This window comes from Argiope bruennichi, chromosome 7 (assembly GCF_947563725.1).
Source record: "Argiope bruennichi chromosome 7, qqArgBrue1.1, whole genome shotgun sequence".
Lineage (NCBI taxonomy): Eukaryota > Metazoa > Arthropoda > Arachnida > Araneae > Araneidae > Argiope > Argiope bruennichi.
The window spans coordinates 124677287-124693931 of NC_079157.1; the positions used below are offsets into that span (position 1 = coordinate 124677287).

The 16645-nt window shown below is 33.3% G+C and overlaps 1 protein-coding gene across 1 annotated transcript; it reads right to left on the reverse strand.

Moving 5' to 3' along the window:
• Positions 1–14993: 14993 nt before the first annotated feature.
• LOC129975565 (uncharacterized) lies at positions 14994–15791 on the reverse strand. Its single transcript, XM_056088628.1, has one exon. The coding sequence runs from the start codon at positions 15789–15791 to the stop codon at positions 14994–14996; it is 798 nt and encodes a 265-aa protein (XP_055944603.1).
• Between the last annotated feature and the right edge of the window lie 854 nt (positions 15792–16645).

The window sequence follows — 16645 nt, forward strand, 5'->3', positions numbered from 1 at the left end:
TGATCACAACTGATAAAGGACATGAAGATTTGTTATTTTCACTTCAATATTTCAGTTTCGATAGTTGAGGAGGAAAGAGCACGAACTGGTAGGCACATTTCCAATCCCGTGCTCGGTCAAGAGTCTTTTTCGGAATGATGATGATCACAACTGATAAAGGACATGAAGATTTGTTACTTTCACTTCAATATTTCAGTTTCGATAGTTGAGGAGGAAAGAGCACGAACTGGTAGGCACATTTCCAATCCCGTGCTCGGTCAAGAGTCTTTTTCAGAATGATGATGGTCACAACTGATAAAGGACATGAAGATTTGTTATTTTCACTTCAATATTTCAGTTTCGATAGTTGAGGAGGAAAGAGCACGAACTAGTAGGCACATTTGAAATCCCGTGCTCGGTCAAGAGTCTTTTTCGGAATGATGATGATCACAACTGATAAAGGAAGATTTGTTATTTTCACTTCAATATTTCAGTTTCGATAGTTGAGGAGGAAAGAGCACGAACTGGTAGGCACATTTCCAATCCCGTGCTCGGTCAAGAGTCTTTTTCAGAATGATGATGGTCACAACTGATAAAGGACATGAAGATTTGTTATTTTCACTTCAATATTTCAGTTTCGATAGTTGAGGAGGAAAGAGCACGAACTAGTAGGCACATTTGAAATCCCGTGCTCGGTCAAGAGTCTTTTTCGGAATGATGATGATCACAACTGATAAAGGAAGATTTGTTATTTTCACTTCAATATTTCAGTTTCGATAGTTGAGGAGGAAAGAGCACGAACTGGTAAGCACATTTCCAATCCCGTGCTCGGTCAAGAGTCTTTCAGAATGATGATGATCACAACTGATAAAGGACATGAAGATTTGTTATTTTCACTTCAATATTTCAGTTTCGATAGTTGAGGAGGAAAGAACACGAACTGGTAGGCACATTTCCAATCCCGTGCTCGGTCAAGAGTCTTTTTCGGAATGATGATGATCACAACTGATAAAGGAAGATTTGTTATTTTCACTTCAATATTTCAGTTTCGATAGTTGAGGAGGAAAGAGCACGAACTGGTAAGCACATTTCCAATCCCGTGCTCGGTCAAGAGTCTTTTTCAGAATGATGATGATCACAACTGATAAAGGACATGAAGATTTGTTATTTTCACTTCAATATTTCAGTTTCGATAGTTGAGGAGGAAAGAGCACGAACTGGTAGGCACATTTCCAATCCCGTGCTCGGTCAAGAGTCTTTTTCAGAATGGTGATGATCAGAACTGATAAAGGACATGAAGACTTGTTATTTTCACTTCAATATTTCAGTTTCGATAGTTGAGGAGGAAAAAGCACGAACTGGTAGGCACATTTCCAATCCCGTGCTCGGTCAAGAGTCTTTTTCAGAATGATGATGATCACAACTGATAAAGGACATGAAGATTTGTTATTTTCACTTCAATATTTCAGTTTCGATAGTTGAGGAGGAAAGAGTACAAACTGGTAGGCACATTTCCAATCCCGTGCTCGGTCAAGAGTCTTTTTCAGAATGGTGATGATCAGAACTGATAAAGGACATGAAGACTTGTTATTTTCACTTCAATATTTCAGTTTCGATAGTTGAGGAGGAAAGAGCACGAACTGGTAGGCACATTTCCAATCCCGTGCTCGGTCAAGAGTCTTTTTCGGAAAGATGATGATCACAACTGATAAAGGACATGAAGATTTGTTATTTTCACTTCAATATTTCAGTTTCGATAGTTGAGGAGGAAAGAGCACGAACTGGTAGGCACATTTCCAATCCCGTGCTCAGTCAAGAGTCTTTTTCAGAATGATGATGATCACAACTGATAAAGGACATGAAGATTTGTTATTTTCACTTCAATATTTCAGTTTCGATAGTTGAGGAGGAAACAGCACAAACTGGTAGGCACATTTCCATTCCCGTGCTCGGTCAAGAGTCTTTTTCAGAATGATGATGATCACAACTGATAAAGGACATGAAGATTTGTTATTTTCACTTCAATATTTCAGTTTCGATAGTTGAGGAGGAAAGAGCACGAACTGGTAGGCACATTTCCAATCCCGTGCTCGGTCAATAGTCTTTTTCGGAATGATGATGATCACATCTGATAAAGGATCAAGAATGCAGAACGAAACTCCTTTGTTAACAAGCCCTTGGAGTTTCATTCAAGGCTTCATAGCAGGTTTTTTTTGTGTGTGTGTGTGTGTGAATTTTATATTTGAAGATTTACTATAACGACAAGAATCAATTCAGAAAAATGTTAAATCTTTTTATCTAGGTTCGTTGGCAGAAGGCATTTGCAGAGAGGTCCACTTTGAGTCAAATTATTTTCTTGGAAATGCTTTGTTTTCATTTCTGTTCTATGTAACATTCAATATTAAGGTGTTTTTTTCTGAAAGATTGATTTGTTCTATTTATTTCGGCATACTTGGCAACAGAACACTGCATCTGCATTTCTCTCAGTTATAGCTACATATAAGTTACGTCCCTTGATTAGTAGAGCAATACTAATCCTTCGCGCCTTCCACTTAACTTTAAGATAAATTACCCCATTACGTTCTCAATTTTGCGCACCAGTGTATTTTATACAACATATAAATCACTTTCTTTATGATTCAACAAAAACAATAAAATTGATTTACATTTGAGGACAAAATTGTTACTGTAACTAAATATGTTCATATCCAAGATTTTATAGTAAATGAATTCTTTGATCAAATAATTTGAGACTCCAAATTATGTTTTTCCAAATATTTAAAATGTATCAGATAAAAATAAAATTATTGTCATTTCAAATTATTTCACACGTTGTTGTTTATTTCAGTAGTTTACTTTCATTTCGAGAAAGCGTTCCAAATATAAATCGATTTTAACAATTAAATTTATAATTAAAGTTAATTTATAAGTAAGTTAAATTTATAAGTCCAAGGCGAATTGATCACTCTGCCGCTGGACGTCCTCTTTAGATAAAACAGATAAATTAGGATTTAAATTTTAACTTTGAGGTTTATTAAGGATTTCAAAAAGTTTTATGTTACATTCGACAAATAATTTATAAGTCTCAAATTTCATTTTGATTTTCCCTCTGAATAGAATACTTGCCATCCTTTAAACCCCTTGCCACTCCAACTTCAATACAAATTTTAAAAGATCCAAGTTGAAAAAAAGATAAATTAGCTTTTTCTTTGCAATTTTCATATTGCATGCATGGGCAGAAACCAGAATTTTTAAAAAACAATAATTTCTAAATCTTATTTAAAAATAAAAAAAAATTTAAAATTTGCATTTTTTTTTTGTAAATTTGAATTTGAGACAAACTGCAAAATTTGTATCCCTCAATGTGACAAGAAATTCGTTGGCAAGGGGTTAAAAAACACATATATAAAATGTACAGCAGAATTTCATTAAGCATTGGAGCCCTTGAGGAACATAAAATTCATATAGAGGATTCATTTTCCTGTTTCCAAAGAAACACTTCACAAATTGTACTTTTGACCTTATATATTCCAGCGTAAATGCAATAAATATTTAAATAATTTCACAAAATATGAGTTCACAAACTTTAAACATTTAAAAGAAAATTTAATATGTTAAAATTAGTTTTAATCTCAAATCTATGAAATCATTCGTTCTAAAAATTCAAAATTCATTTTCATTATGATATTAGTTAGAAAATTTGAACCAGTTCAAAGAATTGCATAATCTAAATTGTAAAGAAAAATAATTTCCGACAAAAATTCCTGCCATGGAAAGTGAATTTTAAATTTAGATTCGTTAAAATTTTAGAATTTTCAACTTTTATCTTCAATACCTCCTACTTTTCTGTTATGCTTCTCAGATTCTAGTGACAGCCACATAATGTCTGCTTAAACACTAGGTTTAAATATTCACAAGAATTTTTTAAGTGTTAATTATGCTTATTCGAAAATTGACGAGTAAGAAACATTTCATTAACTTCAAAATATCTTCCTTAGAAATGTCCACATGCCTTTTAGAGATTTGATAAAATGAATATGAATGAAAACAATGCAATAGTATACACATCAGTAAACTTTTTAAAGATTATAAATCATGTCTCTTTGAAGCAGTATATTCTGGGAATGATTTATTAATCACGAACAGATTAGAGGTGCTGCTTTTCTAATTAAATAATTTGAAACTTTCTTCTTATTCGAAGTAGTTAAGAATTTTAACAAACGAACAAGTAACCGTAGACGTAAGCTTTTAATTACATTTTTAATTAGAGACCCTTTATTAAACCTTTGAATTCAAAAGGATGTTTTTTTTCTTAATAGAGATATAAATGACGAAGGTCACTATTTGCTGTATCTTGTGCACTTTCATGGACACATGCCTTACTGTTAAGAAATTGAACTTGTTTAAGATTTTCCGAGTAATTTCTTTCATTATAATGATGAAATGAAATTAATGGTCAAATAGGCATTATTTTGCTTTGGGACATTGCATAGAATGTATTACCATGTGGAGTGAATCTGAGGAAATTTAATATACCAATTAATGAATTTTAAGAAAAGTCCATATTCCTATTATATGTTGGGGAAAAAAATCAAAATACAAGTGGGGGAAAATTGAATATGATATTCATTATATTTTAAATGGCAAAAACAGTAAGTTGTAATACTTTGAAATTGCCAACTTTTCATATGCCCCAATTTCTCTCAAATTCTTCAAGAGTTTAGGAAAAATCAGTTGCAGATATGACATTTTTTCGATAATTGCTTGTTTTACTTTTAATAAAAAAATAAATAGCTAAATGTTTTGTCAACAGAAATCCAGTATTTAAAAATTTTTCATTATTAATATCTTAATTTTGCGAATTAGAAAATATTGTATTAAACGCTTCTAAACAAGCTGAATCAATAAATACAGATTTATTTTTAGCAAAAGATTCTATATTAATAAATGCAAATAATGTATGCTATTTCTTTCCTTACTGAATGATTTGTAAGAATGGAAAGGTTCTTGTTTGATATCAAAATTACATAGAAACTTTTTAAAAAATTAATACTTTTAAGATGTTAAAGAAACCAGGAAATGATTTCATCACAATGTTAGCTGTTTGAGACAAGGGGATCACTTTCAACTCTTTGCCTGGCTCCTTGACAAAAAGTGTCAATATATACTCTTCCTCTTGCAGAACGTTTCCAACTAGAATCTTACAAAGCGTCTGAACTTGTACATCACTCAATATCTTGCCGTTCAAGAGCATAACGGAGCAAAATCCAAGGAATTGTGTGCTTTTCTGAACCATCTTCAATTTATAACAAATCGAAAGTTGCTGCGATGGCTACATTGTAATCAGCATACACTCTTCTACTACGTTTACCATATGTGAAGAAGCAATTTTAGGGATCCATACATGTAAAACGAGCAATCTAATTGATATGGAGGAAATCGTTCATTTAAAAAAAAGTGAAGCATAAAATAACTTACCCCCGCCACCAGAGCCTTCTCCTATAGAAGAATAAAGGACAGTCCGATTCACAGAGTAATTTCCCTCCGCATAAACCACCCTACTCTGTGTCCCCCACCCAACACGCGGGCGAGAGCCCTCCGCTAGTCCTCCGAGACAGAATTAATAAAAATTTTGAATTAAATTACTATCAAATAATTTTGAAACAAAAAAAAAGACCGAATGAAAAGAATTTTCAACAAACAAAAAAAATAGCCAAATCAAGTTAAATTGAACAAAGATATTTAAAAAGATTTTTTGATAAAAAAAAAGCCAAATAAAAAAAAATTCGAAAAAAAATGAAGCCGAATTAAAATTTTTGATATCCGAATGTGAAAAAAAAAAAGTTGAATTTAAAATTAAAAAGACTAGTGCTCATTCCGGCTGCCAGAAATTGAACCAAGTTAAAAGGTTCAACCCCAAAGATGCTCGATGGCCAGGGATATGTCCCGGTCCATGATGGTCTTTCTGTTAGCAAAGATTGCCACATCATGGGCCAAGGAATATCGCCTGAGCACGAGATCTTCCTCCGGGGAACCTGGTGCCGGAATTGCATCTATATTGATGCCGAGCTCGGCAGGGCTCTGATCCCCAACCAGTTCCTTTATTCGCCTATCGAATAGGGCCCTGGTCGCCCTTGCCGCTGGGCAGTAGTTGAAGATCGTCTGGTAGAGGGCGTTGAGACGATCCTTGGCGGCCAGCCGCCGTTGGCGCTCCTGGACCCTCGCGGCTCGCTCAGCATCATTTCCGGGCTGAAAAACAAACACATTTAGAATGCAATTGCAGAAAACACAAATTAAATCTATTGCAGATAACGGAACAATGTAGATCTAGATTAGAAGTTTTTTTTTCTTCTCATGTTTGGATTATGAAAATAAAATTTATATTTTCAAATATGCCTTTTATTTAAATATTTGCAATAAAAATTTTTAAATTCATGCTAAAAAAATTCAAAGAAAAAAAATTTCAAATATTGGATGTCACTTTCGGAAATCATAAATTGATACTTGCAATAACATAATTGTGGTTACACAACTGCACATCTACTTCATGTAGTGAAAGATTTAATAAATAATCTAAATTTCTTCAGCGTATTTCCTCTTCGGAATATGGAATATGCGTGCTACGAGAGTTTTGTTTTCTTCACGAGAGCCCAGAAATTTACATTAATCAGTTTTTCATCGAGGAAACAATGACCTGAACGTCGTATTCAAGGGGATTTGCTTGCATTTACTTAAAAATATCGATATAATACAATGAGATAAATTACTCACTGAATATAACTAACAGGGATTTCAGTGTCTGCAGTGGCTTCCCGCTCACTGTAACAAATCAGTTTCAATATTTCTACTTTTAATGGATGTATTGTAAATTTAAAAAAAAAAACTGTTCAAAAAAACGTCTGCATGTTTATATAAAAATACATCTTCTGTCAAATCTTTACTGAAATTTTGTATACGCGTTTTTTAAAATGAAAAAGTGTATTTTTGAAATGCATTCAGCTACAGATTAAGCAAGAATTTGGTGTTTTTCATCGATACTTTTCAAAAAAAAATTAAAAAAATATTTTCATTAATAAATTGTGATGAAATTTCTAATTCTAATTTAGCTGCAGTATAATTCCTTCCTAATTTTTAAAATTTTCAAATGAAATTTCTATGAAATGAATGACAAGAAGTGAAAATCAGACTTGCATCATAGATTTAGAAGCGAATCCAATTCAATATTTTTCAATCGTTATATTATGTTACTAGGCATACTATTTTTAATGATATATTTGTGTTTTAATCTCATTTTTTTATTCTTTTTTTTTGTCCCGTTTTCTAAAAACAGGTTAGAAAGTTTAATAAAGTAAACTCTAAATTCCCATTGAAGGAATTTTGTGCAATGAAATTATTTTACTTTTGTTGCGTAGCTATAAATTTATACTCATTGGAATGTAATAATGGATTAATTTTTTCCTTTTGGTTGATGTCTACGGCACCAAAGTTTTCATCAAATGAATCTAAATACAATTACGTCATTCTAATTCTATTATGTGTTTCAGTGGTTTTGATTATCTATGGTCTAACTTCTAAAATCCCTTTTCTAACTCAAGAATCAAAGATATCATTAAGCACAGAATAACATTCATTGACGAACTCGAAAACCAACACGAACACACACAAAAAATTCACCATTATATTTCTAAATAGACATTACAAATCCAATAGCTGAAAATAAAAAACGCATCAAATTTCCAGAAAGAACTGCGCATGCACCCGTTTCCATGATAAGCACTGCAGGAAAGGGATAGAGGCGTCTTTAAGACGAAACATATAATTCTCTTTTGCAGTTCGGTTTCTTTCACGCATTTTGATTACGAAATAAAAACGGTTAATTTTTTTCTTCACAATATTTATTTCGAAAAGTATCATCAACCTTTCAAATTTTTAAAAAATTTAAGCATTGGAACCATCTTTCATAGTTGTAAAAAATAAAAATGAATTTCCAGAGTGTATAAACACTTAACAAAAAGTTTCTTTTTGAATGCAAATGTTTATATTTTCATTTAGCTTTAATACAATGTGCGAAACGCCTTACATTATAATCCGATAATATTTTAAACGTATTGTTTCTCTGTTTGAAAAACTGTCAAATATTTGAAGTGACAACGTGCATTTATCTGCATTTTGCAGAATTTATTTTCCACCGAAAATATTTTGGAATAACAGCGTCAACTTTACCTAATTATGAAATAGAAAATTTTATATTTAGTGGAACAATTTCCAAATTCAGATACAATTAATCATCTTATGCAGAAATATTTACGTTTAGCAAAAAAGGATGAAACTATAGATTTAAAGGAATTCCTTGCGTTCTTTTGATTATAAAGGTAAATGCCATATATGAGTTGAAATTTAATTTATGTTGCTAGAGTTTTTACTTTCCGATTCAATTGTAATTCATCATCGTTTAATGCAGATAGGATGAAAATAAACCAATTTAAAGTATTTATATTTCGCCATTTTGGTTTTTGCAGTCTTTTTACATTGAATAATCAGTCAGATTGTTTTCCCGCGGCTAACTGAGTGAAAAAAAACTTCAAAACATTTTACTTACGGGTGCCGGATATGATGCTGCGGGGACCAGGGGGGGTGGCCTCCGACGTCGTCGGGCAGGGGCGCGCCGCCGGGGCGGGGGGGAGACCGGGGGAGGCGGTGAGTCCGGTGGTGGCGGCGGTGGTGGCGAGTCCGGTGGTGGCGTCGAGTCCGGTGGAGGCGGTGGTGGTGGGCTGTCGGCGACTGGCGACGGCGGAGGGCTCTCCGCGGGTGGCGGCGGCGGTGCCCTCTCCGCGGGTGGAGGAGGAGGAGGGGTGTCTGGCTGGTTGGGAATGAAAACATCATCTTCCTAGAAATAAAGAAATCACAAAATTAGAAGTTGCATAAATAAGGGAAAATTCGAGTGTATCAAAGTTTGGTATTATATGCCACTACAAAATAGGTGCAGTTAAATTGTCCTACTAAATTTAAGATGGAAAATAATCATTTATATCTCAAGTAACTATACTATGAAAAATTGGAGACAGAGAAAAAGTGGAAAATGTTACATCGCTCTTCTATATTGGAATCGTAAATTTCGGCAAATATCAAATGCTTTCGACTGTTATTTTTATAATTTCTGCCAGTTCAAAAACAGCATTTTCTTAATCGTTCATTTTTTAACTGTAATAAAATTTGGTTCAAAAACATTGCATATTCCTCAAAAGATAACAGTAATATGTGAATTTGATTCCAATACGCAATTTGTATTTCTTAATCGCTATCATAATTTTGACACAACTTGTCGATAAATTTTACAAAAGGTGGTTTAATATGCTAAGAATTCTATTCTTTATTTTCTTGTTTACAGAGACGTTCTGAAAAGCCAAGCTCCAAATATTAATGAGGATGGTATTCATAAATGGTAAATATTAAGGAAAATCGCCCAGTGGGTAGGAAGTCCAAACCCTGGCAAATGGAAAACGGTTTACTCAAAGAATATTTTAAAAAAACTTGCACAGAAAACAAATTCACACCCAAGGTATTTACAACGATAATCATTTGTGCAGACTTTCAACACAGTAAACCGCTAATTAGAAAACAGAATTAGTCCTCAGGATGTTCGTTCGTTAACTACAGATAACGAATGAAAAAACAGTTTCTTCATCCTTTGGAATTTTTGTAAATATTTCGATAGAGCTTGGCATCATGAGAAACCTCCAGAAGAATCTCAATTTCAACTGGAAACCGAAACAGATGAAAAGCATAAATAGAGGCTAAGACGCCAAATAATCATCATGTTACTTGATAAGTATACGAATTAAGTTTTGCAGAATCGCATTAACATTTGCATGAATAACTGGAGCACTCTATGTAAATAACGGTCTGTATTAGGATGAAAATTGTACTAAATGTTTTAAATGATGGACCGTCACATGCGATATCTTTCTCATACAAAACTTTTTAAAACTTAATTAAAAATTATCGAAATAAAACTAACATTTAGACTATCCTCGGAGAATGTTAAAACAAAACTCTTTTTGTAATATTTAAACTATTCCATTCCAGAATACATAAAATAAAATTCAATACAATTTGAAAAAACACTTAACAACTAAATCGATTGTTTTTCTATTTGTTACATTCCATTTTTCTCTAACTTGTCACAGGATGCTATCTTGAAAATGATTTTTGGCAAAACGTGACCATTATAGACAATAACGTCATAATGGACAATATCCAATACATTATGAACAATAACGTCTTTTCTGAACTCGTTTCCCAAAATGTTCCTATGTTTCCTATCAACCATATCTTTTGGACTCTGAAACCCATGTACTGAGTGGAGCCTCCAGCATATAAAAATTTTTTAGTTGATTGGATGTGCGTGATTACTTAAAGAAAATTAAGAATACTCAGGTTATGAACCAATTGCCATCCATTGAAAATAATTTATTAAATATTTTTAAGCACATAAAAGCACTAGATAAAAGAAAAATGAATGGAATTAATATTTTTCCCACTCGGAATATTCCAAACATTTTTTTCGGCATCAAGAATTCAAAATCGCGTTTGTATTATCAAGAAATTCAATCTTAACAAAAAGGATGAAACATCCGGTAAAAAGGACCAAAAAGGTATTGATTAAAAAAAAATGTGATAAACCTGAACAACTTGTACAGAATGGTAGTATCCAATATATTGGTGCCAAATGAGAATAACTGACGCTTATCAGTTCCAAAAACATATGGTGAATATCAAAATTTAAAAGAAAAGCAGAGCTCCCTGTATGAAGTAGCGGCAGAAAAAAAAGAACATACCATTAAAATTGATAAATGGTTGATAAAAACAATGGATCATCGAATCTAAAGTATTAATATTTCACTTTTCGTCGACAAAGAACCGCAGGAACCTTAAAACACCAACATAGAATCCTAAATCTCCTGCAACAAGGGCATTTCTGCATATGAGTACAGTAAACCGCATTCTAAACAAGAAAAAATCACCGACAGTATCTAAATACAAAAAGTTTATTTTCCCACTAGAGATTTATCAACAGTTAAAGCGCCATTTATGTAGCAACAAAATTCAGATTTTGTACATTTCAATTCCGAAAAGGATTGTAAATGCCAAGACAACTAGAAAGAAGGCCTCGACAAGAAACCCATTACACATTTGTCTTATTGTTTGAGGAAACTTCTTGGAATGGGGCATTAATTGAATAAAATAATTAAAACTACAAATGCCCCATGCTTCACTTTTAAAGAAAAGAAATATGTCTACAAGTACGGTAAAATCAATAAAAGGGCGCTGCATTTCTAAGTTCAAAAATCATATCTACGCACACCAAAACCAAAAGGACATTGCAGTGTTGGAATTTTTCTCCCTTTCAATTTGCTTTTTAATGCAAATATTTCATTTGTGTTTTGAGGGTTTAATTCGATATGAAATTTCTTTTTAACCCATATTTCATGTGAAATGAAGCATTATTATAAACAATGAAAATTGGAAAAAAAATCAAATATCAAAAAAGTCAATATTTATCCTCCAATGTAAATTTGCTTTATGAAGTGAAATATTTCTAAAAAATCTTAATTCGTTGTTTTCGCTTTTCAATCTATTCAGAATTAAGCAACAAATACTGTAGAGCTTAAGAGCTTAGGTTTCCAATGGGTGCAATAAATAAAATAGATTAAGAATTGATATATTTTAGACATAATTTTTTTCTTATTCGTATGCAAATACCTAATGCGGTTTATCAGCAAGATGTGCGATGAAAATAGCCATGAGTAACAACTAAAAATTACATGTTTCCGTAATTTCACATATTTTTATCAATTTCAGCAGAAATTGAGATTTATCCATATATTTGAATTTTAGAATCTAAATGCAATACAATACACACGCACACATATTATTTCATACGTGTTTTTCACCCTGAAATTATACATAACGGCGCTTTGTTGCTGGATGGTCTATACGATTTAGTTTTTTTATTACATATACGGTGGTTTTCTTTGAACATAAAAAGCTGTCCAAAATAGCACGAGCGCATTTCTAAGCATTATACTCTTTATAATGTAAGAATTATGACCGATATATATTTTTCTTGGATAATTTCGATGCCATTAATCCAAGAGATTGACGATAAAATATTCAGCGTATAAATAAATATGGATTTGTTGAGGAATCTGAATTCATAAGGAATCAAGGCTCTAATCTTAGAACTAAAATTTTTGAGAACTGATTAGTGGCTTAGTGTGTGCAAAGACTGCGGTGCTTATTTTAGTACATTTTTTAAAAAGTTGCTTCTGGAAATATTTTAAGCAATTGTAAAATCTATCAAATTTCAATTCCTATAGGGCAGGAGAATCTAACAAAAGAATGTTACCCTGTTTTTTTTATCCCCTCACCTTTTTTGAACCGGATGCAAAGAATGAAAAGCTGGTCACTCAGCATGCGACTTCTAGCAAAGGTTACAGAAGTGGCGAGATTAGCAAATGTTGCCATCACCAAAGATGCGAGATACCTCTCCTGCAAATTGATCTGTGCATGGGCCTTTAATATTTCGCTATTTGGATTCAATTAGAGTATTCGTAATTTTTTTTCTCTATAGCTATCCCACCATTCAAATACATTAAACGGCTTAATATGAATGTTCCGTCCTAAACCACTGCGGAATCCATAGTTTGTTCTTCGCGGTAATGGGAGCATTTTACACCGTGCATTGTGTTTTTGAAGCACATATCCCACTTCATGAAGTTAAAAAGTAATTTCTTATTCAATTGCATACATCATTGACGGAAATAGCATCCATACTTGTTAGGAGAGAATTCTCTTATGAACACATTGAGAAAAATATGTTGCTCGCAAAAGTATTTAAAAACTGCATCGCTCTGCTTACACCGATTGTTTACTTGGAAGTATTACTGGAATGGTCGCAAGAAAATTGACATGTTTCTTAAATTATTGAGAGCAGGAATGAATGCTTACCAATTCCACAACCATGCCAGCTGCAGCGTATTGCCTCTGCTCTGCAGCTTGCTCAGCCAAGAACTCCTGCAATATAAAAGAAAATTTAAAAGCTCGCAAAAATTATTGCACTTGCATAAATGTTTGCTGAGAAAAACCAAAAAGAAAAAGCGTAAAAAAAACTTTTTGAAAATATATATTATATGCATGTGTAAACATTTGCAACCAACACGAGTTTCGAGAATTCATGCAAAGAAATGAAAGTGGATAAATATTCGTTTTTATTTCTACTAGTCTGAATTAGTAATCTAATTCTAACGATAATTATTTCAATTTTTTTAAACAATTAATAGATATTAAGACTATTGCATTTTCATTAAACATAAATGGCAAAATGAAACCATAAAAATCTACATTTTTTGATAGAAACGAGGTAAGAGTATTTCAATTTCAATCACATTTATTACATATCTCAACATCTCATAAACAGACTTAGATAACCATCTGGTGGTCCACCTCTGTATATTTAGGATTATTGGCAAAAACAAAAAAAAACTCCTCCAACGCCAATAAATGTACAAATTTTTATTTCACATAAACGTAATGACATTTAGACGCAGATTTCTCTGCTTTCGCCACCACCAGTTAAATGAGAAAAACGAATCTCCAGATATACGGGAAACCTACTTCCCAATACATCTTCTGTGGAGAAAAACTGACAGAATTCTCATCGTCAAATCGTATGAATTTCAGAAGGTTTTATTTCATATGAGAGCCAAGAACGCCTAGATATATATACTGTCGCTCGAAAAGAATAATTTAAAAGAATATATTCTTTGTTTATGATAAGATGTGGCTCGTCCAAGTTGGTTGACATGACTCAATTAATCAAACTATGATACTGACCATCTGTGTAACGGTATTATTACCAACAATTTTTGATGAACTACATTTTATCGCAACAAAATAAATTATTATATTTATACTTGCACAGTAATGATAGGGTATTGCAATTATTTAAATAATCTTGAAACTGGCGAAATGTGTATGCGACAATTTGAAGTCATTAATCAGTGGCGAAATCTGCGCCATTAATAAATCTTGGGCGTTGATAAATATTATACCACTCTGGCAAGCGAAAAGCCGAGTATGTAGTAAACACTAACACATGAATAATCTGGAGTGCTTTCAGCTTGTGAAACAGGAGCAGACAAAATTTGACCATTGGTGGGGATGAATAAACACTTGTGCTTACTTGTTAAACACATAGTACTTGTGCTTAATATATAGTACTTGTGTTTGCGGAAAACGCTCACTTCAAAGCAATTTCTTTCTATATTTTAATTAATAATCAAACGGTATGGTATGGCATTGTGAGATTTAATGGCGCAAGAGCCAAATTTGGCCATACTGCGCCAAACAAATGGTATTAATAAATGCTAAGTACAATTCAGTCATACAATTTAAAATTAAATTCCCGTGATAAAATGAAAGACATCTAGTAATGATTATTAGTAGTAGTTTTAAAATTGCAACTCACATCCCAGAAAGTAAATTTTTCCAAAAATGTTAAAAGATTAAAATACCAATTAAATTCAAAAGGTGCAACACTCCTAATATTAAAACAAGTACAATAAATTATAAAACCAAGTGAAAAGAAAAAAAATCATTGTAATCTTTTGATTCGATGTTTCTTCAAGTATCTGTTATGACTGAGGATACTTAAAGATTCACAGTGAAAATCATTAAGATCAACCCATTGAACTTGACAATCTTGGGGACTTTGTTTAAAAACAGTTTTATCAACTATGGTGGAAACGATAGATTCTGGAGCAGGTGGAGTTTCATCAATTGTTTCATGATGGTTATATTCTATTACATTATCTGATTCTATATCACTGTCGGTGTTACGATTGGACATATTTGTGGTCATGGTTTTATTATCTTTAGGCTTGGAGTTTTTCTTAAATTTTTTCCTGTTAATAACGGCTTTGAATGCTAAGTTTTGTGAAGTGGCAGCAACTTTACACTGTGGGATATCTTGAGAAGTGTCTTCCATGGGAATACAGGGTGAAAAGTCTTATAAATGATTCAGATCTGGGACAAATTTCCGAGGGTGCATAAGATGGTTCAAATTCATTATTATCAACATGCATGATTATAGGCATTATCTGAGTGCCTCTTGTTTCCAGCGTTTTCTTGGCAGCATTAGAATAGCTGGGTCCATCAACAGGTCTACGAGCTTTCACCATTCGCTTTGCTTCTGGATATGAAATGCCTTTCTTCACCTTTTCAGCAATCACTTCCTTTTCCAATATCCACGATGGACAGGAGCGAGAAAAGGACATGTGCGAACCTTTGCAATTGAAGCATTTTTCCGATGCGGTACAGTCAGAGTTTTCATGACCTATTTCTGCACAGCTGGCGCAAGTTAGAGATCCGCGGCAAGAAGCTTTGGAGTGACCAAAACGCTGGCACTTGAAACATCGCAAGGGATTGGGGATATAAGGCCGGACTGCCAATTTCATGTAACCAGCTTTAATGTATTCAGGTATTTTAGACGAATGAAATGTTAGTATCAAATGCTTGGTTTCAAGGCATCCATCTTTTCGTATTGTTATACGACGGACATAAGTAACCCCTTGACTTCCCAAATCCTTAGTTATTTCAGCAACTGGAGTATGAAAAAGTTCTCCGCAAGATATTACTCCTTTGGAAAAGTTTAAAGTCGAATGTGCACTGACGGTCACTGGAAAGGATGCAATGTTTGTCATTTTCATAATCTGGTGAGCTTGTTTTTGAGAGAGAACCTCAATGAGCATATCCCCCAAACGTAATTTCCGAACAGTTGATACTGTTCCAAGATGTGCAGATATACTTTTTTCAACTAAAAAAGGTGAAACGGAATGAAGCGTATCGTTGGTAGAAGATACTCTTTTCAAAATAAAAAAAACTTATCGAAATGTTTTGAACATGATAAATCGTTTTTCATGCTAGTCAAGACCTATACGCTCAGAGCCACCTCCAGGAGCGTTGACCACGCTTAACGCCAAGCCCCAGAGAATGGCCCTTTCACTTGATTCCTAGCAAATTAACCAAATTGTTAGGTTACCAGCCGAATTGATGCACTGTGGTAACCAGTGCATCACCCGTCTAATGGGTTGCCAAGCACGGCCAACACATGGGGTTTTTGGCTGTCCACGAGAATCAAGAAGCAAACAGAGCGGCGACAGCCTCTCAGAGAGCTCCCTCGCTTGCCGTCGAGGGATGGAAGGACCAAGCAAAAAGCAGAAGGCGTAGAGGAGAGTAAGCATGAAGGGAGTATAGATCCCTGGGTACCTCGGGCTTGGGACACCCGTACTCACCTAAAGAAGGCGAGCCCCTGAGGGGAATAATCAAACGTCCCACCGTAATTTAATCTTAATATCAAAAATATATAATTTAAATGCTTCCAATTTCTTTCCGTAACTTTTTTTCTATTTTAAATTAATGTCTTTTGCATTTCAAATGAAGCTCAGATCGTTTTCACTGTTACTACTATTTCATATTTTCGTTTTCTTTTTCATTATTAATAATAAAAGTAGGAAATGAGAGCATGTTTTTTTTAAATTTAATTTATGCTTTTAATACCCTTTTTGAAATTCAATTTTTAACAAAGGCTTAGCTTATAAATCAA